The 26,249-nt window shown below is 42.3% G+C and overlaps 1 protein-coding gene across 8 annotated transcripts; it reads left to right on the forward strand.

Moving 5' to 3' along the window:
• Positions 1-863: 863 nt before the first annotated feature.
• Positions 864-21,682, forward strand: LOC129548035 (histone-lysine N-methyltransferase SETMAR). 8 transcript variants are annotated; one of them, XR_016036230.1, is made up of 4 exons: positions 864-1,082; positions 7,800-8,722; positions 15,725-15,973; positions 16,334-21,682. XR_016036230.1 is itself a non-coding variant. In XM_055414360.2 (2 exons), the coding sequence occupies exons 1-2, from the start codon at positions 966-968 to the stop codon at positions 8,637-8,639; spliced, it is 957 nt and encodes a 318-aa protein (XP_055270335.1). In that variant the 5' UTR covers positions 864-965; the 3' UTR covers positions 8,640-15,718. The 8 variants fall into 8 exon arrangements, 1 of the variants encoding a protein (XP_055270335.1); XR_008684238.2 differs by having other exon boundaries at positions 7,800-8,886; positions 16,334-21,680; XR_008684234.2 differs by having other exon boundaries at positions 7,800-9,103; positions 16,334-21,679.
• The last annotated feature ends 4,567 nt before the right edge of the window (positions 21,683-26,249 follow it).

The raw sequence follows: 26,249 nt of genomic DNA on the forward strand, positions 1-26,249 counted from the left end.
AGCAAAGTCAGACGGAACTGAGCGAGTGAACTGAAGTGATCCACAACTAGAATACATCTCCTGCTGAGCTGAAACCCTAATACTTTTATAAGAGTATCTGAAGCCAAGAAGTAGATGCTATCACTGAGGAACCCCAGAGATGGTGGGAAAGCGGCCCCGAGAGTAACCTGTGACAACCGCCCCCATTTCAGTCACGCCCGAGGACAGGTCTGCGCAAGGCAAGCGCACCCAGGACGGGGCCCCCACAATCTGTGAGAGAGGGTTTCACACAGAAGCAGCAGAACAGTCGGGTCGGCGCGCTTTGGGAAAGTTCAAAATATTCCACTGGATTCAGCAATTTCGATGGTATCGGCATCCTTTGCGGGACCAGGCTTCGTTTTCTCAGAGCAGGGAACGTCAACAGGGAACAGAGATTCCAGTCGGGGAGCGCGCGTACCCTACACAGACTTCCGATGCCAGGTCAGGCTACCTGGCCTCCGGGCACAATCCCCCGTCACACGCCCTGGAGCCGCTCCCACAAATTTCAGGTTTTCAGAGACCCAGGGGGTGCCTTCCCCATCGCAGCGTAGGGTGCGGGTCTCCCCGCCCCGCGCCAGGTAAAACTTCAAAACCCTCAGACACGGATAAACGACCTCGCCTCGAAAGCCCTCCCTGGGCGCACAGGAAAACGTCAAGGACTCCACTGTGTCCCCAAAGCTCTATCCGTAACTTAAAAACTTTTGTGTTACTTGCTGTGCGTCTGACTCAAAGCAAAAAAGTCAGCCAGACCATAAAGTGAAGAAAAGGGGAGCGTGGAGGGAGGAGCCACTCGTGAGCCGCGGCATAAAAACTACCGCTCCCATGAGGCTGTGGGGCCCCAGGGCTAGACGCCCAGCGTCCTCTGCGAGGCTCAAGAGGTCGAGGTGGTAGGAGCACCGGCTCGGGCCAAAACGGTCGCTAAGGCCCGGAGAACTGGCCCTGGCACAATGGCAACGTGTGAGGAGGCGCCCGAGGCCTTGAAGGACCAGCTGGACGTTGCGCGTGGCCTTGAAAATCTGCCTGTGAGCGCCTGGCCCCCAGGGGCGGAGCCTGAGCCCTTTCAGGTAGGGGCGGGGCTCGGCCGGCCCGAGAGCCGCGCGCGGCCCCCGGGGGCGTGGCCGGCAGCGTTTTCTGTGGGGCGGGGCTCGGCGGTCTCGCGCGCTGCGTGCGCAGCTTCGGGGTCCGGGCTGGCGCCTTTCCGGGAAGCGTGCTAGTAGGGTAGGTGGTCTTCGCCCTCGCTTCGCAATTACCCTAAGTGGTCGTCTTTCGATGGTTGACGCTCATGCTTGCTTCGGGTTGTCCTACTTTTTCGACCTTTTTTTTTTCTTAACCCAATCTCACAGCTGTCTGCGCGTGGAAATAGGTCTTAAATTGACAGGTTTCCGGTTTTTTTTAGTTTACCCTTCAAAGTGACCTTTGCAAGGTCTTTTCTACCCTAAGAATGGCAGTTCACTTAAGAGAAAACCAGAAGTTTCTTGCTGTCCCTTGGAAAAAGCCTTGACAACCTGCCTTTTTGTCCTGGTTCTGTCCCCAGAACTCACTGAAAGAAAGGGAGCAAATCACTTGCCTCTCTGGTCTCAGGTGTCTTGTTTTTAAGATCCCAGTGACAGTAAAAACAGCCTTCAGAGTCAGACTTGGTTGAGGCTTCCCCCATGCTGTGAGAGCTTTGGCAAATATAAATAGTCTCGGCTAGACCTTCAGAGCCCTCTTGTGTGCTATTAAAATAATAGTACCTCTTTCCAGATTGCTTTGAGAATTACAGATAAAATACAGTTCCTGGTTTGCTGAAAGAACTCAATAAATGTTCACTACTATTATTACCTCAGAGCCCTTTCAGCTCCAACTTTTCACTCTCTGAGCTTGTCCTGCATGTTGCTTAAGAAACAAGGAATGACCAAAAAAAAGAAAAACCCCACAAAAAACAACAATGTTGGAATGGAAAGAACCCTGGACGTGGAAATATAGGAGAGCTAGGTTCAGGGTTTATCATCTTAGCCATGTCTCAGAGCCTGAGTTTCTTCATCTCCAAAATGAAAATAAAAGTTTTCTCCCCCTTGTCACACCCATGCTGCTGCTGCTAAGTCACTTCAGTCGTGTCCGACTCTGTGCGACCCCATAGACGGCAGCCGACCAGGCTCCACCGTCCCTGGGATTCTCCAGGCAAGAACACTGGAGTGGGCTGCCATTTCCTTCTCCAATGTGTGAAAGTGAAGTCGCTCAGTCGTGGCCAACTAGTAGCGACCCCATGGACTGCAGCCCACCAGGCTCCTCTGTCCATGGCATTTTCTAGGCAAGAGTACTGGAGTGGCTTGCCATTCTCTTCTCCTGTCACACCCATAATCAATATCAAACCCTGCCTGTCCTCTTAGGGTTATTTTGAGAATCAAGTAAGACGATAAAGATTCATAGCAGTTTTCAAAGAGTAGAGCAGGATATTCATGTTGGAAATGGTTCTTTTTCCTCAAACTATGTTAGGCAGTTTATGGTTAATAATACAGTTGACTAGCACCATATTAAACACTAATCCTGAAAAGCTTATTGAAGACCAAACATTGCTAAATGCCTGGTCAAAAACACTGATTTATGTTTTCTTTCTTCAAAAAATAACAGTGCATATAATGTGCCGAGCATGTTAAGCTAGGCATAGAAGAATGGTAACAATACAGTTCCTGCCCTTGAGCTTACAGGAGCATATAGAAAGCACTGTACGGGGGTGGGTGGGGTGGAGGAAGCTCCTTACACCCACAGCTGGTGGGCATAAATGAAAATCAGGAAACTAAGACTCAATTCCATGGTGTTCTAGCTTCCTGGCTGTGTGCACAGCTCTGGGTACACTAAGAGTTTCAAAGAGAAGATAAGCTGCCTTCCTTAAGGAGCTTATAGCCTTACCAAGAAGTTAAAGCATTCCTGAAACATGTAATGACAAATCTAAAAGGGCCTTCAACTAGTTTGCTTCCATATATTCATGAAGTACAATACCAGTCTTACAAAAGATCAAAACAGTTTGCTTGCCCCAAACCCTACCTTCACAGGCATATATACACATAAGAATTAAGGCACAGAGAATTCAAAGTAAAAATAACTTTCTGTCTAGTTTGCTTTTGGGTTCTATATGAAAAGGCAGAAAGAACATTCAGATACTCAAGACTGGAAACAAGTACATCATAATGCTATCGGTGTTGAAACACAAGTAGGAAATAAACTGGTTTTCTTGAACTAAGAGCTGGATCTAGCCATGTTTTCAGGTTTCTAAAATCAGCCTCAGATATCCTTTTTAAGATCTCAACTTGGCCTTGACAAGAATGATCTGGCTCACAGTCTCCTAATAGCTGCTTGGAGCAAAAACAAACTCACGGGGCTAGAGGCCAAGTACAAAGATTCTTGTAGCTGGTGTTTCAAAACAACCAAAAAAGGAATGAAGATTTTCACAGCACTTCCTTAAAATCCAGCATTGAGGCCTAGGGTTTAAGCCGGGAATATTGTGCAATGACATGTTTTCGTTTCTGGGGCTGTGGTATAGAATGTAACTCAAAAACATCAGTCTTCCAATAAGAAATTATTAAGAGCTGAAATTAAGCAGTCAAATAACATTCCGTAAGTCACTTGCTCTGTGCCTAGTACCATGGATAGGAACCCAACACCCATCACCATTCCATACCCCAAACCTCATGACCTTGCCTTTCCTTAAGATATATACTTGTTAGAAAGGTCAGACCTACACACTTACTACAACCAGAGAGGCTGACAGTCTCTGCCACTTAAGATTCCAAAGTTCATGCTATTAATAACTGCACACAAGGTTCAGAGAAGGGAGAAATTAATTGTATATGAGGACAGCCAAGGAGGTATGTTTACTCTTTAACATACTGTCTTCTCTTTGCATTTTGGCTTCTTGGGTGACTGTGTTTATAAAAAATGTTCTCTTTAAGTTTTCTGTCAAACAGCATGAATGCTCCACCCAGTTCTTGAAGGATCCGGTTTCTAGTGCATTTTGAACTGATCATTTTGTATTTATTTCCACCTCTTACCTGATCAATTTTGTGCTTTGATACATACATGGAAAAAGTAAAGCTCATGCTGTAACAACTGAAAAAGTGATAAAAATCCCATGTCCTCTTTTCTGTTTTTCTGGGTGATTCTTTCTAAACCCCAGCATGTGCTTGTTGTTTATTGATAAGTCGCTAAGTGGTGTCCCACTCTTTTGCAACGCCATGGAGTATATGCATAGAGTAGACGGTTAGGCAGTATTTACTTATGAATGAAGACAGCCTGTACTGGGTCAGCTCTTGGTATTCCCTGCTCCAGATGGTTAAGTAATGGAGGTAGGAAGATAATCATATGGTTTCCCACACATATTTTGATTTGAGTATGTTTAAACCTGAGAGGTTTAACTCCAGAACCTGTTTGTTTTTTTCCTACCACTACTAAATGACTACTGTATAATTCATATTGAATACTTATGAGCCAGCCACTGGAGTAAGTTTTTTACATGGTTTCTCACATTTATTTCCTTCATAGCAACCTGTAAGAGAGAAGATAGGAAGGGAAAGTTTATAGAGCTTAAGCAATATGCCAGGAATATATGATGTTTTAAATACAAAAATCTAGAAATAATATCTAGAAGAATTTAAGAAAGTGACTATTTTAAAAGTATGAAGCGGCTGACACAGAGTATAGTATTATGTTAATTAAATGTATTGAGAACCTTACCCCCCCCCCCGAATTATCCCTGATTTATAGTTGCTAACCTAAAGTTTAGCAAGTCACTTGCTATAAGTCATGGTGCTAATACGAGCCTGGACCTGTGTGTGTCTCCTCTGGGACATTCCATGTTCTGCACTAAGAAGTTCTCTATTGCTTGCCCAGCGTTCCAGGCAGCAGTCACAGAGTTCCTGGCTGGCCTCCCGCTTTGCTCTCATCTCACTTCCCAGCTGGAGACCTCGTTGCTTATTAGCCGTTTATATCTTTGACTAAATTTTCCAGCCATTTCCTGGAACCATGCTCAGCTTCCACCCTGGGTATATTAGTCAAGACTCATTTGTTTGTACAAAACATAAATACAATACAAACTGACTTAGGCAAAAGAGGGAAGCAATTGCCCCACATAACAGCAAAGTCCAAGAGCAGTAACTGTAAGCATCTCTGGATCCAGAACTCTCAAGCTATCTATCATCAGATATTTCTACCACCTCCCTGCTTCATACCCCTGCTCCCATGTCCTGTGGTGGGCCACACACTCAGTAGGTCGTATGTTTGTGCTAGATCTTAGGAATGCCTGGTAGATACTCTACAGTTTAGCAACCCCTGTAAGAGGGTTTCCCCTGTGGCTCAGTGATAAAGAGTCTGCTTGCAGTGCAGCAGCCACAGGAGACATGGGTTCAATTCCTGGGTTAGGAAGATCCCATAGAAAAGGACTGGCAACCCACTCCAGTATTCTTGCCTGGGAAATCCCATGGACAGAGGAGCCTGGTGGGCTACAGTCCATGGTGTCGCAAAGAGTCAGACATGACTGAGTGACTAAGCACATACAACACATACATCTGTGTCAAAAAAGAAAATCACCTTAGAGTTGAGTGATTTCTATAAGACATTAAAATTATATGCACCTTTAATGAAAAGTGAAAGTCCGACTCTGCGACCTGGTGGCTCCTCTGTCCATGGGATTCTCCAGGTAAGAATACTGGAGTGGGTAGCCATTCCCTTCTCCAGGGGATTTTCCTGACCCAGGGATGGAACACTGGTCTCCTGCATTACAGGCAGATTCTTTACTGTCTCAGACACCAGGGAAGCCCATATGTACCTTTAAAAACCCATCAATTGAAAAGAATTCTTCATGAACAGTTTAACAAAGTGATAGTAAAGTCTTCATTTTAGAAGCACTTCTTAAAATGCCTCTAACCATTTCAAAGTTGACTCTTAAAATCTGGAAGTAGATTCTGTATAAGACAGCAGTCACTGAATCTGACTGATAGGGTATCTTTTTCTAAGCCATCCTTTATCCTTTTAGGACACCTCTGCCAAGCTAAAGCTGTAAGAACCCACACAAACAAGAGAAGCTATTTCCGCTCTCCACCCCCAAATCACTTTTTAAGCAGTATTGGCCTTCCCCCGCAGGTACACCCACTTACCATTCTTTCACAGGAGGATGTCAATCCTGCACCCCAGCTCAGCGTTTTTTAAAATATAGGATTCTGCACCTAACTGCATATCTCCACTGAGGCCTCCACAGGGAGTGTAACTACATGCTGTTGAAAACTTTTTCTATAAGTATTGACACAGTATTAATAGAAAACTGACTGCAAGCTAGGTTGTTCCCAGATGTTCCTCTGGATGCACTAAAATCAATCCCTGAATTACTACAGGCTATTCGACTGGTCTCTTGCTGACAGGCTGTGGCAGCATGCCAACAGCCTTTCCTGAGGGTCAGAATGAAGGAGACGAAAAGCAGTCCATGAAACTGCTTCCTGGAAAAGAACAGTTTGACAGACTCATTGGTGACATTTCTCCATACTGGAAAAAGTCAATGCTTCTGAAGAGTAAGACTGTTCCTTAGGACAGTACAAGCCATACATCTAACCATATTTCCCTCTTTGACTATCCTGGCACACAGCCAGATGTTCAGTCTACTTCTGCCGCACACTTAGATGTCTAAGCTCGCTTGACTTATATTTCACTTCACCTTACTTTCCTTACCTGTTGTTTGTTTATCTTACTTCTTTGTAAGTCTCATTAAAAAGTTCCTTTTTGGAACAAAACAAGTATAAGTCAATGAATTACTCTATATATAAATACACTGGGCTCACCAGAGATACTTTGATCTTCGGGGTTTGAGAACATGCTTCATCCTGCCAGTGAGGAAATAACCAGAGGTGAGGCTTCACACAGAGATTTTAGACTTAGGACTTATTTTTCGTAACATCTTATAAATGTGACATTTTGAAGATACATTTAAAAGACCAAGAAACTTTTTTGTTTTATCCCTTTCACACTTAATAAGAACAAGATTTCTATTGTGTATATATGTATACAATATATCTACAATAAATTTCAGTATCTATTACTATTATATAACCAGTTTTTGAATTCTGTCTGCAAGTTTTTTGCCAAATTTCTGCTTTGAACATTGTGAAGACTCAAGTAGGACTATAAGGTAACAGTGTTTTTAAAAAGATGAAAGAATATATGAGTTTAGGTAATCTTCAAATTTTAAAAATTCTATGGAAGACTCTCTCCCAAAGGTCAATGATTTATCATTTATGACTTTCTTATCCTAAAAAAGATCTCAGGTAACTCACAATAAAAATACATATATACATGTATATTATCAGATAAATGTAAGAGATCAAAAACCAAAGAGAAAATACTTAGCTGTTTTCAAAAACTAAATTCAGCACCAATTTTCCTGACACTTAAAGTCAGGAGGGAAACAAAATAGATTACAGAATTTTCAATAATTTTCTGATAAAAAAGAAAGTGAAGTCGCTCAGTCGTGTCTGACTCTTTGCAACTCCATGGACTGTAGCCCACCAGGCTCCTCCATCCATTGAATTTTCTAGGCAAGAGTACTGGAGTGGGTTGCCATTTCCTTCTCCAGGGGATCTTCCTGGCCCAGGGACTGAACCCAGGTCTCCCGCATTGCGGGCAGACACTTTACTGTCTGAGCCATCAGGGAAAATACATAACTTTTTTGGAATTGGGAAGTGTCTCAGCAAGGGCTGCTTGAAATACAGATGAGATATATGACGTACCATGCTGACTTACAGTGTTTCTGTTTTTTGCAGTATACTCCTGATCATGTAGCTGGGCCTGGAGCAGATACAGATCCCTCTCAAATAACCTTTCCTGGATGTGCTTGTCTCAAAACTCCCTGCCTCCCTGGCACTTGCTCCTGTCTCCGTCGTGAGAATAACTATGACGATCATTTATGCCTCAGAGATATAGGATCAGAAGCAAAGTGCGCTGAGCCAGTTTTCGAATGCAATGTCCTGTGTCAGTGCAGCAACCACTGCAGGAACAGAGTGGTCCAGTGGGGTCTGCAGTTCCACCTCCAGGTGTTCAAGACGGATCACAAAGGCTGGGGACTTCGTACCCTGGACTTCATCCCAAAAGGACGGTTTGTCTGTGAATATGCCGGTGAGGTGTTAGGAATCTCTGAAGTGCAGAGAAGAATTCAGTTACAAACAATACATGATTCGAATTACATTATAGCCGTCAGGGAGCATGTCTATAATGGGCAGGTAATGGAAACATTTGTGGATCCTGCCTCTATAGGAAATATTGGAAGATTCCTTAACCATTCTTGTGAGCCAAACCTGTTGATGATTCCTGTCCGAATTGACTCGATGGTACCAAAGCTGGCACTGTTTGCAGCTAGAGACATTCTGCCAGAAGAAGAACTCTCTTATGACTATTCAGGAAGATTTCTTAATCTACTGAACAGTGAAGACAAAGAAAGGTTAGAAAATGGGAAATTAAGGAAACCTTGTTATTGTGGTGCCAGATCGTGTGCTGCATTCCTGCCGTATGACAGCTCCCTGTACTGCCCCTCAGAAAAGCCAGACACGAGCGAGGAAGGAAGAGCATGGGAGAAATGTGTCTGGCCCTGCAGTGGAAGGGAATGAGAAGGAACCAGGCTTGTTGACTGAGCCCTTCCTGGGTTCCCTTATGTAAGCAGCTTACCTTCGAGGTTGGTCCCTGCTGTCCAGTAAGCAGCTCACTCACCCCTTACTCTGCGGGAGCCCAGTGGTTGCCTGGCTGCATGAGTTTCATTTGGGAATGTGGCATAGACTACAGATTGTCCAGCAGCACTCTCTCCCTTCCCGTCAGAATTCTCAGTTTTTAGCTGGGGATGTGACTGTCGAGAACACAGTAAGTACTCTACATACAGACCTTCAGATGGCAAACTGTCAAAGACGCAGATGTGCGTTCCGTCAGCGTCAGGTGTGAGTGAAGTTGCAGCTTGCCCTCCATCTCCTATTGCTGACGATCCTTCCGCTCTACCTTCGCTCACCTCCTTCCATCCGTAACTCTCCTGTCTGCCCACTCAGTGCCAGCCCCAGTATGCCAGCTGTTGGACTGTACCGAGGTACTTTTCAGGGTCCTGTACTGTAAGGTTAAAAATGTTTTATTTGGTGTGTGTTTGTTCTTTATGTATTTGTGTGAAAAGTATTATAAACCTACCACAGTACAGTACTATATAGTCAGTTGTTTTAGTTGGGTGTGTGCTCAGTAATGTCCAACTCTTTGTGACCCCATGGACTGTAGCCCGCCAGGCTCCTCTGTCCATGGAATTTTCCAGCAAGAATTCTGGAGTGGCTTGCCATTTCCTCCTCCAGGGGATCTTCCTGATCTAGGGATCGAACCTGAGTCTCCTGTGTCTCTTGGATTGGCAGACGGATTCTTTATCACTAATACACCTGGGAAGCCCATGTTAGTTGGGTACCTAGGCTAACTTTGTTGGACTTAATCAACAAATTGGACTTATTAACATGCTCTTGGAGAAGGTGATGGCACCCCACTCCAGTATTCTTGCCTGGAAAGTCCCATGGACAGAGGAGCCTGGTAGGCTGCAGTCCATGGGGTCGCGAAGAGTCGGACACGACTGAGCGACTTCACGTTCACTTTTCACTTTCATACATTGGAGAAGGAAATGGCAACCCACTCCAGTGTTCTTGCTTGGAGAATCCCAGGGATGGGGGAGCCTGGTGGGCTGCCGTCTATGGGGTCGCACAGAGTCGGACACGACTGAAGCGACTTAGCAGCAGCAGCAACATGCTCTTGGAACAGAACTCATTCATATGTTACTGTACTCATTTTTCCTAGTTAGATGTGTCTAAGGGACTGTGTGGAATATGAGGGAAAATGTGTCCTTAAATGGAGACATCCTTCCCTTTCCCACCTCTTTTTTCTTCTTGGCTGTAAGGTATACATGATAACTGGAGCTGGAGCATGCATCCTAGTCCCCTAAATGCAAAGGAAACCACACACAGCAAAGCAGCAACCCTGAACGGAGTCTGGGGATGGTATATTGTGCCATGCTCTGTACCAGTGTTGATCTGACACCTCTGGACTTTCAGGTGCGAAATAGTCTTTCCATCACTGATGCCACTGTTACTTTGAATTTTTCAGTACTAGCATCAAACCTAATCAATGATCCAAGGAAGCCCTTATGGCTATATACCTAAGCCTTGCTTTACAATCCATTTTATCAGTAATAAAGCTGATATTTTCATTCCTGTCTAACTCCTGCATTTTGTTTCTCATTTGTTGCTGAACAAATCAAGAAAGAGGACATGACTGATTATCACCTACTGATAATTAGGTACTGATCATTAGGTCGCCACCCACAGTGAAAACTATAACCGTGACAGCGACTTCCATGTGTGTAACCGAAAGTCAAAGAAGGAAACAAGCTGTAAAATGCTTGCTGCATACCATGGCTATACTGGAAAACTTGTGAAGTTAAGCTTCAAAACCTCAAAAAGCTTCACTCCATGTTTTAACAACATGAAAATAATACTGTCAACACCACTGAAGGTGGTGGAAATTTTATAATTGCATTTAAACTTCTGGAGAGGCAAACATCTCTAACTTCCTTCCTTAAAGCAAGAGTGTTTGCTTCCTTAAAGCAAAAACAAAGCTACTGTGGAGGTTTATTAGACTTTTTGAAAGCTAAAATAATTACTAGGGCCCTATAATTTTTCTTGTACATTTAAACTCTACCACCAAGAGACTGTGAGCTTTAAAAGGTATACTATAGGGGCCCATATTATATATAACACTGTACTCCTGTATATCATAAAAAGGATTGTACATTTAAGTGAATGAAATGTATGGTATGTGAATTGCATCTCAATGAAACTGTGAAAGTAATAACTATGTTACAGTGTGCATATCCATATAATATCATCAGGAATGATTCCCCGTGAAGAAATGACACTATATACACATAAAATGCCCCAAACTACAAACATACAAATCTGTTCTAAAAGAGAACAGATTTTTTTCCTCCAAACTAATGATTTTTTCCTACCAACCTTCCTCTGTAACTCTGTTTTTTCTGAAGCAGTCCTGCTTTTTGTAAGGCAGCTTGTAACCTGAACTTTAAAATGGCCTTTCAAGGGCTTCAAGTAAATGAGCTACTTAAGAAGCAATAAGGAGAGACTTCCCTGGTTGTCCAGGTTAAGATTCCATGCTTCCACTGCAGGAAATGCGGGTTTGATCTCTGGTCGGGGAACTAAGATCCTGCATGCTATGTGCCATGGTCAAAAAATAAAAAAATTTTAACAACATAAAAAGAATAAGGAAATGGTCAGAAGGAACATGAGTGGGTCACTGATTCTACAAATACCCTTTCCTTCTTCCCTCTGCTCCTTATCTATCGAATATCACTGTCTGTGTATAAGCAGTTAGGACATGAGCAGTATCTTTCATCGTGAAGTCTCTTCCAAAGACAACTCAGCCTTGGTGTTTTTTGTACTCATACTCAGTGTATTCTTAAACAGCACATAGTCCTGGAAATCAGGTGGCGCTAGAGGGAAAGAATCCACCTGCCAATTCAGGTCGATATTAAAAGAGTCGGGGGTTCACATTCCTGGATCAGGAAGATCTGGAGGAGGGCATGGCAACCCACTCCGGTATTCTTGCCTGGAGAATCCCATAGACAGAAGAGACTGATGGGCTACAGTCCATGGAGTCACAAAGAGTCGGACATGACTGAGCACACATGCACCTGGAAACCAGATTCCCAAAATAAGAGTTGAAGACTCACATCTTTCATAGGCACTGAATTAATTCCATTTACTTAATTGCTCTTCCTAAAAAAGCTGACACTTATACTTTTGAGAGCAAATATTAAAAGATATACTTCTGTTTATTATCATATAAAAATATATAAAAATGAAAGTTGCTCAATCATGTCTGACTCTTTGCTTTTCACAATTAGAAATTACCATAAAATTAGAATCTTAAAAGGTGTTGTGTGTATTCATGGAATTAAAACATAAAAATGGCTCTTATGTCAATTTCCACTGAATTCATTAAGAATGTGGAAATATGTACTTCAGAAATTGTTTCTGCCCAAGAATAATAAAGAACATACTTGGAGAACACAACTTTTGAAGTCTTTTTAAAAGTTTTTTTTTTAATTTCAAATTAATAATCACAAAATATCAGTATCAGTGGCTAGTATATTTTATTCTTGACTAAATGAAAAATTTTGCCTTAATTGAAATGAAAATTCAGAGATTATTTTACTCCCTCTTGTTTTCAATATTGAGCCCCAAAACAGCCTACCTCTGAAACATAAGTCAGAAGTGGATTAAGTATACATCAACAGGAGCCTATCTTGCATAGAATAGATGGTTTTATCTTAAACTCAGGAAGATCTCATTTAAAAGAGGTGAAAGTCTCCCCAAATTGTTACCCTTCCCTTGAGTGTCCAGAGTTTTCTTTGTGTAACATATTCCTCATTACAGCTCCGCCACGCTCCAGGGCGTGAGTGTTCAGCAAGTTACTGAACCTCTGAATTCCCTTTTCTGGATATAGCGTTATTGAGGGGATCAAATAAGTTAACACTTGTAAAGGGTTTAAACAATAATGCAGCACTAACATAGCTGTAATGAAAAAGGCAACTACACGTGTTGACAAGCATGTGGAAGAATCAGAACTTTCATGTTTTGCTGGTAGAGTTGTAAAATTGCACAGCTACTTTGTAAAGTCATTTCATTAGTTCCTTAAAACACTGTGCATAAGAGTAACCACATGTCCTAGTAAATCCATTCCTAGGTGTGGACCCAAGAGAAGTGAAAACATGTCCCACAAAAACTTGTATGCAAACCTTCACATTGGCGTCATTAGTAACAGTCAAACAGTAGACACAACCCAAATGTCCACTGACTCATAAATGAATAAACAAAATGTGATATCCATATCACAGAGTATTCAGCTATAAAGAGGAATGAAGTGCTGACAATGCCACAACACAGTTAAATGCTGAAAATACGTTATAATGAAAGAAGCCAGACACAAAAAGCCACAAATTATATGATCCTATTTACATGAGATGTCCAGAATAATTCCATAGACACATTAAGTAGATTGATTTTTGCCAGGGGCTGGTGGAGAGAGAGGTACAGGAGGTGACTGGTAATGGGTTCAGAGTTTATTTTTAGGGTGAAAATGAAAGTGAAGTTGCTCAGTCATGTCCAACTCTTTGCAACCCCATGGGCCTACCACGCTTCTCCGTCCATGGGATTTTCCGGGCAAGAGTACTGGAGTGGGTTGCCATTTCCTTCTCCAGAGGATCTTCCCTATCCATGGATCGAACCTGGGTCTCCCGCATTGTAGGCAGATGCTTTACCGTCTGAGCCACCAGGGAATATACTAAAAACCACTTTCAAGGGATGAGTATCATGTTATGTGAATTCTATCTCCTAGTGGCTCAGATGGTAAAGAATCTGCCTGCAATGCAGGAGACACAGGTTTGATCTCTGGGTCGAGAAGATCCCCTGGAGAAGGGCATGGCAACCCACTCCAGTATTCTTGCCTGGGAAATTCCATGGACAGAGCAACCTGGCAGGCTACAGTCCATGGGGTCACAGAGTTGGACACGACTGAGCGACTAACACTTCCACTTTCAAAGCAGTCATAAGAAAAAGAAAGAAGATATGGGTGCCTCTCACATGGAAACTGGTAAGCTGTAACTCTGAACTCTCAGGAATAAGCACTCTCAGAACCCAGGGAAATGCTTCTCCACTTGCTTTATTCATGTCCTCGAAACAAAACATCTAATGTGATTAGACTACATCTAATGTGAATTTTTTGCGGCCATCACCACTATGAGAGATAGACTCTGCTCGCAAGGCAGCAAGATTTTAAACAGTAGCACTTAGTTTGGTAAGATCATGGATAGATTAATTGTCAGACCCTTCCTCTCAACATGAATGCAATTCTTAAATAATGAAGTGTGGTTTCCTTGTAGTATTGCATATCAATCTTGTTTCTCTTTCTGTTTGTCGTCCCAATGGTTTGTGTGGTTTCTTATGAATTAGCACAGTATGCATTACAGTTGCACATGGAGGCAAATATTTTGTAATTCATACACTTTTAAATTTGCAGATGTGTGTGTCTAGAAGTTTGATATTGGTTCTTCACATTACATGGTTCTCATTCTTCTTATTAAAGAGACACTTAAAATGACAACATAAGTGATAGCAGTTTATGTGACAAAGTTAACATCTTTTTCTACAATGACAATTCATCAGATATAATATCATTAAATGTTTGGACATGATAAGTAAATTTCATAATTTATTTCAACTCTGTTTCAGCGCAGTGAAGCTTTCTCAAGCAATTTTAAAAAGACTATCAAAGAGCAACACTGACTCAAAAAAGCTGTGTCATTTGGCATCACTGTTAACAGGACATCAACCATGTGAAAATCCTGTTTATAATAGCACAATTTATGATTTTACTGAAAGGAAGATAAGAACAATTTATCCTTTAGAATAATTATGTAAAACATTATGAATCACACAGGTCATTATTTTATTGTCCATCCAAGCATTGCCAACTCAACTTGATGCCAGGAATGAACAAGGATAATTGAAAGTGAAAGTCGCTCAGTCGTGTCCGATTCTTTGCGACCCCATAGACTATATAGTCCATGGAATTCTCCAGGCCAGAATACTGCAGTGGGTAGCCTTTCCCTTCTCCAGGGGATCTTCCCAACCCAGGGATGGAACCCAGGTCTCCCACATTGCAGGTGGATTCTTTACCATCTAAGCCACAAGGGAAGCCCAAGGATAATTAAATTTCATCATATATGATATTTTGCCAACTTCAGTCATATAAAAGCCGGTAACTTTAAACCTGATGTCTATTCTTGTGATGATGAAGACATTTTTGTCAAACTGGACTTATAAATTTTAAATGTTTCGACATACTGCCTATGGTTCTCCCACAAGCTGTCCTGGCCTTGATGCTTATAAAGGAGGGAAGGAATTGGCTCCCCTGGCTAGGTTGTTATGGGACTCACAGAAAATAGTGGATTTATATAGGCTGTAAAGTACCATATAAATCTGGTTATCATTACAGGCATATTTCTGGGTTTACACTGTGCTACACAGAACCAAACACACGCATGTTATATTATCACAGTCAAGATTCATTTAGATTCTATATAATGGTAAGTCTCTCTTGGTGGTAAATGTGGAAGTATAAGTTCCCAAAGGAGATCTGTTAATCAATTAATTAAAAGAATACTTGTCTTTGATCATTTAATTACAGCCAAATTATGAAGAGTATGTGAAGAACATCCTTGGAGTTTACTTTTATTTTGAGGATAATTGCTTTACAATGTTGAGGTGGTCTCTGCCATACATCAACGTGAATCAGTCATAATCAGATATAGATATCTCCTTCCTCTTGAAACTCCATCCCCACTCCATTCCACCCCTCTAGTTCATCATCCCTTTTACTTTATAATTATTTGGAATTTCCCTGGGATGATAAAAAGCCTTGCTATCTTTGTATATATTGTTACTCAGTTAATGGCATTGCTTTTTTGCCTCACTGCCCAAAACTACAAGTCATCTGTGACTCTTCCTCCTCTTCCCTATAAATAACCAGTCACCAAGTGCTGTACGTTCCCTGCCCTGCACGTCTCTCAAATCTACTGTGTTGCCCCATCATTGTTGCATTCCAGGCATCCATCATTTCTTCTCAGCCACAGCCTCTCTGCCTCCAGCCTCACCATCCCCACAGGGCGTCCTCTGCCTTCACACCCTTCGACGACTTCTCATCACACTCAGGATAGAGTCCAAACTGCTCAAAGTGACCAGATGGCCCCTGCCTCCCTCTCCGCCTCATCTCTCACTCTTCTCTCTCTGAGGTCCAACCTGAAAAGCCATGCTCTCTCTTGTCCTCCCCTTCTGGAAGAAGCTTAAAGGAGCAGGTTGCTAGGGGTGGGGGGGTGGGTGTGTGTGTGTGTAACAATTGTGTGTGTGTAACAACTGTTCTTACCCTTGTGTGTGTGTATAACAATTGTGTGTGTGTAACAACTGTTCTTACCCTTGTGTGTGTGTGTGTGTAACAACTGTTCTTACCCGTGTGTGTGTGTGTGTAACAATTGTGTGTGTGTAACAACTGTTCTTACCCGTGTGTGTGTGTGTGTAACAATTGTGTGTGTGTAACAACTGTTCTTACCCGTGTGTGTGTGTGTAACAATTGTGTGTGTGTAACAATTGTTCTTACCCGTGTGTGTGTGTGTATGATTTTACTTTAAATTGTTCTTACCCTTGCCTTTTATTTGCAGAATACTCTGGATTGTCATTTTGGATACTGTTGGTATTCTTACACTCCATCTCCCAGGCTACCTGTTTACAAGGCTCCCAGGCTGCTAAAGTAACAAGAGAGCCAGCAATTCTTTTTCCCTGTCTCTTCTTCCTTCCTTCCCTCCTGCTCCTGTTTCGGTTTCTGGCTAGCCATCACTTCCATCAGCCTGCTGTTTCCTTGTCGTTCATCTTCCTCCAGCCACGTGCCCAGGCTTGTCCTCACCGCCAAGTCTCTCTTGAACTGGGAAAATATGAATTATTTGATGTGCCTCAATACTTTCCCTGCTGTGTACTTCGATTAGTCTTCTGGTTTAGACATATTCAATGCTCCCTGTTTACAAGGGCAGCCAATTAAAAAGGGCTGAAGCCACTCACTCCAACCCCGCATGTCCCATAGCCTCTGCTCACCATGTGCCCCTCTGACCAGACCACCCTCCACCCTCCCTCCACCCCCAGACCACTCTGTCTTTTTCTAACCTACCACTACCTCTAGGCATTTGTGCAGAGTAGGTAGATACAGAAAAGTGCTTCCAAACAAACCTGAAATGTATTTGCCTAGCTTGTATTAAAAGCAGAAACATTACTTTGCCAACCAAAGTCCATCTAGTCAAGGCTATGGTTTTTCCAGTGGTCATGTATGGATGTGAGAGTTGGACTGTGAAGAAAGCTGATCGCCAAAGAATTGATGCTTTTGAACTGTGGTGCTGGAGAAGACTCTTGAGAGTCCCTTGGACTGCAAGGAGATCCAACCAGTCCATCCTAAAGGAGATCAGTCCTGGGTGTTCATTGGCAGGACTGATGCTGAAACTCCAACACTTTGGCCACCTCATGAGAAGAGTTGACTCACTGGAAAAGACCCTGAAGCTGGGAGGGATTGGGGGCAGGAGGAGAAGTGGACGACAGAGGATGAGTTGGCTGGATGACGTCATCGACTCAATGGACATGAGTTTGGGTGGACTCTGGGAGCTGGTGATGGACAGGGAGGCCTGGCGTACTGCGATTCATGGGGTCGCAAAGAGCCAGACACGACTGAGCGACTGAACTGAACTGAATCCCCTCAATTAGAACTTCCATTTTCCCTCACAGCAAAGTGGGTTTGTTTTCGTTGTTTATTTTGGAAGTGTCTGTCTCCTGTTTCTCCTGTCTTCCCCAACTCTTAAAAATAACTTCTTTCTTCTTTCCAGTAACCAGTCTACCTCTTCCCCACTCCCCCAGCTGTACACTCACTGGAATGCATTCTCAACTCCATCACGTGTGGAAATTAAGGATGGCTCAGAGACTAATCTTTGATCTTTGGCAAACCCCAGACCCTCCCAGTACCCTACTTTTCCCTGCAGAAATTGCTCCCAAATTTTTGACTAGTTTACAACCATTCTGGCTACTAAATTGTTGATATTTTTGGTTTAGTAAGAGAATTTTACAATCAGCTAATATTTACTACCACCACCTTTTCTGAAAGAGAAGGTGCAGGGAAGGTGGGGAGGGGTGCATATAATCTCTTAAAATATCTCAGCATTACTTAAATGAAATCAGTGTAGCTTTGTAAACAGCCTGACACTTGGTCCTTACTTTTCTTCCCCAAGACGAGCACTTGGGAAGTACTTCTGGTTGATCCACCCAGTCACCTAAACAATTCTGTTCCTCATTCATTCATTCCTCAGAAATCAAGTTATCCAGTATGTGCTGGGTGGCGTGAAGTCGAGTCCCTGAACTCATATTTAACTCAGCAAGTTTCCAAGCACCTACTATGCTACATTTTGGAGAAATAGAGACCAAAAGCAATCTTCATTCTCAAAGCATGTACAATCCAATAAGAGAAAAAAATAAGAGTGAGAGGGTCTCAACTGAAAGGTCTACATATTATGTCTATACTTCACAGGTCTTCGAAACACTTAAATTTGATGTGTGTGTGTACAAATTTGACATTTGTATCAATTTCTCATTATGATACCAGACAGAAATAGGTTTTATAAAATTTAGGAAACTTATAAGGCTAAAGGCAAGGGAGACTTTTTGGCACCTATCATTTGAAATGGTTTAAAGTATAACAAGCATTCATTAGGCATTCCTTACTGGACAGCAATCCAGTGAAGTCATATTTTTTTCTCTTCTAAAAAAAACTTTTTTTTTTTTTTTTACTGATACACCTATACTTTCACGGCTGGTTAGACACCTTGTCCACCCACTCCATCACTGCCATAAAACATCTATGGTGATAACAAATGTTATTCACACTTTTTTTTTAATTAAGAGGAAATTTGGTTAGAATTTTCCAATTGCAGTTTCAGCTTATTTGTTTATAAACAGGGCCACTCTGAGGACAAACAAAGCAGTAAGTCATATTTATCCCTTATCACAAAGCCAATTTGATTATTAGAATCTTACAGACATTATGGGACATAAAAACTCCAAACCTCCACATTCATATTGCAAAACCCACAGGTCCCAACAGAGAAAGCACATGCCAAGGGTAACCAAAAAGCCACAAACCAACAAGGAGCTGGAGCAGGCCAACTTTAGGTCCTAAATGCAAATTTCAAAAACAGGTAATTTGGCTCTTTCTACATTTATAAAAACATTTACTACATACCAGCTATCATTTTGGTGCTTCAGTACTATGGAAAGCCTTCTGTTGTTACTGTTTTTTTAAAGCAAAAGCTACTGCTTAGTTTTGTTTCCCTGGCTTCACCTTTGTGTCTACTTCACCAGGGACCCAGTCACAGAATTCCAGAGGGAAGGGTCCCTCACTGTGAAATGAGGGGTCTGCTATAGGTCTGTGCCAAGGCAGGTGCATAAGTTTCCTCCCACATGGTCTGTGTCATTCAGAAGGAAGCCAAAAAACAGAGCCTAAAGCAGAAGCAGTTATCAGCTGCCAATATTTCCACCAAGATGGACACACGAGTGACTCCTTAGAGCAATGCTCCTCATCTATAGTCTCAGGCAGAATTTCCTGACAACCTTTGCTACTCCTTTTCCCTACAGGAGAATCTTCAAGCCTTCATCTTACAGATAATGCAACTAAAGTTTACATCTGGGGGTAAGTGGCCCCAGAGGTGAGAATGGGGATTTGAAAAAGTAAGTAATCCCAGGCCTCACTGGAGCCCTATTCACTCAGTCTTCTGGGACGAGGGCTCAGGAAAGTGCATTTGTGACAACTCCTGGGAGGACTTCTAACACAACAAGCCAGGCGTGGCATAGGGACCAGCTCTGAGGACATCAGACGGAGGAGAGAGATGGGGAATACAAAGCTGTTGAGACTCGATAACAGGCAAGGTTTCTGACCTTCTGACTATGCGTTTTTAAACTTTCAGAGGCCCCTAAGGTCTGAAGCATCCCAACCGAGCCATATATAGGAAAGGTCAGAATTAATAACTCAGAGATGGGGTCCAGATCACCAAACCACATGGAGGAAAATAACATAGTAATTACAGGCAGTAAAGAGGTCACTGTGGATTGTGGGCAGGGGTAGGGAGTGGAAACAATTTACTCCTCAATACTGATTTCATTAACAGTGAATCACTTTTGCAGACTGGACTCATTTGCAATCAAAATTCGACCAATCACATAACCCAGGGTTATATTTCAGCCACAGAGAGCGAGGAATGCTGCAGTGGTGAGGCCAGATGAAGACCTCAGTTTGATTTCATTCATCACCCTCTGACAACTAGGTCTGGCTCCTACAGGAGAATTTTCCGACACTGAGCTACCTTGGTTGTTCTCAGATTCGTTGTAGGATTTAAAAAAAAAAAAGATAGTACTGAAAAGCTGCAGCTTCACTGTGTGTGAGAAAGTAGATTGGGACAGCCTTTTTGGAGGGCTGTCAATATCTATCAGAATTTAAAATAACCATAAGCTCAGATACTGGAGTTACTCCTAGGAATTTATCCTACAGAATAATCTGCACAAACTGGCGGAGATATAAGTAGGCATAAATAGTCTTATTAGAACATTTTTTAACAATAGAAACTGAAAATAATCCAAATATTCATCAACAAGGGAATGCCTAAATAAATGAAATAAGTCAGCTATTTAGAAAGAGACAGATCTATACAGTACTTTCATGGGGCATGCAAAACATGTAAAATGAATAGCACTGATAAATTTGACTCCATTTTGTTTCACAAAAGCCAAAAATAAGTTGAATACATTGTGTATGATTTCTGTGTGCATCTATTTATTGGGTCGGCCAAAAAGTTTGGTTGGGTATTTTCCTTTTACGGAAAAACCTGGCTGAACTTTTTGGCCAACCTAATACATATTGATGATCATCTGTACTCAATGTCTACCAACAGACATATGTATAATATGTGTTTGTAACTGCATACAAAAAGTCTGGAAAGATACACTTACTGTTCGTAATAGTTACCTCCCAGCACAGATTTGGGAGAAGACCAGAATTCACAGAATAAAGGACACTTTGCATATTTTTCAGAGTCTCTAGTTTTACCCAAAGCATTTTATTGCTCTTATAATTAAAAACAAAAATAAAGGTTTTTCTAATGGAACCTGATGGACTTATTAATAAGATACTAATAGAGGCAGTAGAAATTCAGAGACTGATCAGAGTAATACGATGAGAGACCATTCTAAAGCCCCTCCTCCCTTCCAAAGGGTCTCATCTCCACCAGCTCTTTAAAAAGCACAAGACTGGATGGGGCAAATACTTAAGATCAATTTTTCCTATGGAATAAAGATTTGCACACTCTTTATCTTTTCCCGCTTGCCTCCCCAAATCCACAGTACCCGTCAATGAAAGTTTCTCCAACTTTAGGGATCTGGCCACTAGAGGGGGAACATTACATATAAAACCACTTCAAGTCGCCATGGATGGAGGTACCAGGGCTGGTTCCAAAAGAGACCAACGCTAACAGCCCAGAAGCAGTAATCAACATGATTCACCCCTTGGTTTGCCTAATATAGCCTGGAGCAAGAGTTTGTTAATAAATACAAAACTACAAATGTGAATGTGGTTTCCACATTAATGAGGTTTTTTTTTTTTTTTCCTCCCCACCAAACTGAATATTTACAAATGTTCTGGAACAGAAGAAAATGCTAAGTTGGAAGCTGTCCTGAAACCACGTCTTAAGAAACAATACCCAGTTTTCAGTCCCTTGGCAGAGTTAGGGGTGGCGAGTAAGATAACTGTCACAAAGACCAGGGAATTGACTCTTATCAAGGAAGTCCTCCCACATGCTTTTTCAGAGCGCTATTTAACAAGCATGGTGCAGGTCCCTTTTCCTTTCTCTCCTCACACATGATCTCAGTCAACTTATCAGCTGTAATTTTTTTCATAAATTTGAGCTTGGTATGAATGAGCTGATAATGCACCCTTTGATCTTCATTATTTCCAGCAGATGAATGTTTCCCACACCCAACCTTCTCCTACCACACCCCTAAAAATTTGCTTCTTTATGGAAAGATAATCACTTTGTAAAAACAAGCAGCACACTTTGGGAAAGAAAAGGATGTGAAGAAAAACATGTAGTCCTAACCTTGGAAGTCTCATTGCTATACTGAAAATGACGTAAAGCCGGTAAAGATTTGCAAGCATATCACCCTATACTGGGGCTTCCCTGGTAGCTCAGCTGGTAAAGAATCCACCTGCAATGTGGGAGACCTGGGTTCGATCCCTAGGTTGGAAAGATCCCCTGGAGGAGGGCATGGCAACCCACTTCAATATTCTCGCCTGGAGAATTCCCATGGAGAGAGGAGCCTGGGAGGCTACAGTCTATGGGGTTGCAGAGTTTGACGTGACTAAGCACAGCACCGCACCCTATACTGACAGTTTTAACACTCCTGCCTGAATTCTACCTTTTCTAAATGTATTTCCATTTAATTTTCAAAATCTGGAAAACAAACTGGTTAAGGAACTCACCTAAAGTCTCATATCAAGCAACCAGTAGGAGAACAATTTAAACTGAGACAGTCTGGCTCCAGGGTCATTCTTAACTACTGTCATTTGTAACTACTAAGCCACTCCACCTCCTCGATCTTTGCCTTTTTTCTCCTTGAGGCTACCTTTTGCCCCAGTAATCTTCCCTCCTCAATCCACCCCTCCCCACCCCTAACTTAATTTAAAACCGCAGATCTAGTGACGTGGTAGAGAGAACTGGAGTCACAAAAACAGTGCGAGCCCTGGTCCTGCTTATTTCAGCTGTGTCACCTGGATGCCTCGCAAACACCGAGTCCTAGCTTCCTAAGTGCACCGTGGGAATACTAACCAAAAATAACCAAAATAACTGCTTCTTCCCAAGATCATCTGCAGATCAAATTAGATCATGTACGTAAAACAACTGGCATAGTATCTGGCTAAGGAGTGCCTAGAACTATTGACTGGCAAACAAACCAGGCAAGAAGGTAGAACCATTACAATTTACAGCACAACGAAGATGAGTTCCACCAGGAGCAAGTCAGCTATTTCACGAAAAGAACATGGAGACCTTCCTCAATTTTTTATGAAACAACCACCATCGGAGGCGGCAGGCAGTTGACAGGCAGGGTCCCAAGACCACATCACCTTGAGCAGAGGCTGCAACAGTGGGGGAGCTTACACCGTGTGTACCTGATATTCCAAAGCCCTTCTTGGGAGTCCTACTGATATATCAGAGTGATTCTGACTACAGGATGGTACAGCACCGTCCATGCAGAACAGTCTCTCAGGAGCCAACTCCATTATCAGCATCTCTGTGAAAATGTGACAACCCGTGGTGGGGCTGCCTGCCTGTGCTCCTCCCCAAAGTTTCCTCTTTCTGACCCTTCCAGGTGACTGCTTCAACTAAATCACTGGTGGGTCTTCATAGAGCCAGGGCAGGAAATTCTCCTCTGCATTTACTAGGTATCCCGGAATGAAGAGGAAGGAAGCGCTTCTTAACAGATTGTTTTACTTTCTCCTGCGGCCATTTAAACTCAGTTCTTCTGGATTGTCCTCTGAAGAGATGGAGAAGGGCTGCTCATTATTCCCAAGACAGACTCAGTCACCATCAGACCTCACTTTTCTCCTGGATCAACAGCCTTTAAGTTTTTTGCTCTCAGGACCCCGTCGTGTGAGAAGTCACTTGAGTCATGTCCTACTCTTTGTGACCCTATGAAACATAGCTCACCAGGCTCCTCTGTCCATGGGGATTCTCCAGGCAAGAATACTGGAGTGGGTTGCCATGCCCTCCTCCAGGGGATCTTCCTGGCCCAGGGATGAAACTTGTATCTCTTATGTTTCCTGCATTGGCAGGTGGGTTCTTCACCACTAGCACTATCCAGAAAGCCCCAGGATCCCTCACATGCCTATGACTGAAGACTGCAAAGAGTTTTTGCTATTTGGGTCAGAGCTAACATTTAGTATATTAAAAATTAAGACTGGAAACATTTTTAAACATAAAACTACACAAGCTCATATTCTATGAGCCATTAGGCTGTACATCCTGAAGTCTCTGGAAAATCCCCCCGTACACTCATGAGACAATGAGAATAAAAAAGGCAAATCACATCTTAGTATTATTATGAAGATAGATTTGATTCAACTCCCTGAAAGGGGTCCAGAGGCTGTGTTTTGAGAGTTGCTGTTCTCAAAACCTGTAACACCGATCCCTATAAACACTGTGAAACCCTAAACTGTTCTTTGAGCATGGTTTTGAGTTTTAAATGTGGTAATTTATAAAGTTAGAATCTACATCCTGGACCAATAATTTCAGAGAATTAAGCAAGAAGAAATAATTTAAATGACTTAGTAGAATTACCTAAACAACTATTCTCTAAAACTGGCATGTAAATTAACATTAAAGACACCACAGAAACCATTAACAGGCTGACCAGAATATTATGAGCCAACAGACCGCCCTCCCTTTTCTGTTTTCTTTCTAATTATTGCTATGCTAACAAATGACATTTTCACTGGTATTAAACCTGCCAGAGGTTCTTTGTGAGGTAGCTTGAAGAGGAAAAGCTTCAATTATACCATCTATGTAGCAATAAGCAGATCTAATATTTTTCCTTTAAAGAGAACTTTGGGGAACAGATGGACTACACACTATCAGAATATTTTCAAATTCAAGAATTGGGTTGGCCAAAAAATTCATTCCAGTGTTTCCATAATATCATACTGAAAAACCTCAACAAACTTTTTTGGCCAACCTAGAATTCACAGAAGTTTGGGGGTCATGCATGTCAGTTTTTTCCCCTGTGTTTTAATATTTGAGATAGAGGTCAAGTTCTGCTTTTAAATTCAGCCTCTTTGTTTTCTCCTTCTTGGCCCTCTGTTTTGCTCTCTGAATTTTGCTCTCTGTTCTACGCTGAAACCCATGACTGACCAGGACTGTCTGGTAGTACCTTCCTGCTCCTCTGATCCTAACAATCATCTCACTAGAAACACATACCAATAGTTAGGGAGTTTGGGATGGACATGTACATGGCTATATTCCAAATGGATACCCAACAAGGACTTACTGTATAGCACAGGGAACTTTACTCAGTGTTATGTGTCAGCCTGGATGGAAGGGGTGTTTGAGGGAGAATGGATATGTGTATATGCATGGCTGAGTCCCTTCACCATTCACCTGAAACTGCCAAAGCATTGTTATTGGGCTATATACTCCAATACAAAATTAAAAGTTTGAAAAAAAGAAACAAGTACCCAGCAAGCACTTACCCAAGAAACAAGTACCCAGCAAGCACTTACCCAAGTAATTTCTACTAAACACTTTATTTTTGCATTATTTCATCTCTCCTCACAACCCCAAGAGGTAGGTGCTATTACCACCCCCATTTTACCTGAGAAGATGTTACCTGTCTGAAGGTCGCAAGGTGAGTAGGTGGAGGGGCAAGGAAATGATCCCAGAAATCTGATTTTGGTGTTCTCTTCACACAAAGTTAAGGGCTTTTTATTTTTTTAAAGACTTATTTTGATGTGGACCATTTTAAAGTATTTATTGAATTTGTTACAATATTGTTTCTGGTTTGTTGTTGTGTTGTTTTTTTTCAGCCATGAGGCATGTGGGATCTCAGCTCCATAGCCAGGGATCGAACCTGTAGCCCCTGTATTTGAAGGCGAAGTCTTAAGCACTGGACTGCCAGGGAAGTCCCTAAATTGCCTTTTAAAGATGATAATAGAGGAGAGGAAAAGGGCATCCTTCCATGTCATTTATAAGTAAAGACATTAAATTTCATTTGACAAGTTCTCTGTCTGGAGCAGAGAAAAACTGTGGCCTTCCGAAAAGCAATCACAAAAGGCCCCTCTTCACAGGCACCAGACTAAACGCAGGTGAACCTTTGATCAGCACCACCTGACAAGGAAGGCTTATCTCTGGTCCCCTGATTGACTGTCAGCTGGTTTCACTTTCCCCATAACTGTTGATTCGGAGCTACTAATGTTACCCCAATGAGGTGCCAAATTGACATGCTGGAAAAGGGTTACTCTGATCGGCCTTCCATTTCCTCAGCAAAGAAAACAAGGAGTTTGTCAAGCATGGCCCAGACCCAGGCGTGGGACAGAACCCGACCCGACCTTCAATGACCCTGAAATGGAATCACCTTTTTTCTAACAATGGTGACTAATTCCAAAGGTCCAACCAGCTTTCTCATAATGGTGACTGCGGGGTCAATTACCATTTGGGGGCAGATTAGAATCTGATCTGAAGCTGAAAAATTCCACCCCCTTGGTGCTAATCCCTCCAACTTTCCAATCCTAAATAGGGCAAGCTTCAGAAAAGAGCCTTTCTCATTTTACAGTCTACCTGAATATTATCTATAATGATTCTGCTTAATCAAAAAATTAATTAAACTCCTGCTTTAATGGTCTAAACACAAGAGTCAGAGGAAGGAAGGAGTTTTGGCCTGCGGCCAGTGCTCCATCTGAGGCTACTGGAGTTAATAATTTCCACGGTGTTTCAAGCACATGAAACAACCAAG

The sequence above is a fragment of the Moschus berezovskii genome, chromosome 24 (assembly GCF_049115385.1).
Source record: "Moschus berezovskii isolate FMDL1 chromosome 24, NW_MosBer_1.0, whole genome shotgun sequence".
Taxonomy (NCBI): Eukaryota; Metazoa; Chordata; class Mammalia; order Artiodactyla; family Moschidae; genus Moschus; species Moschus berezovskii.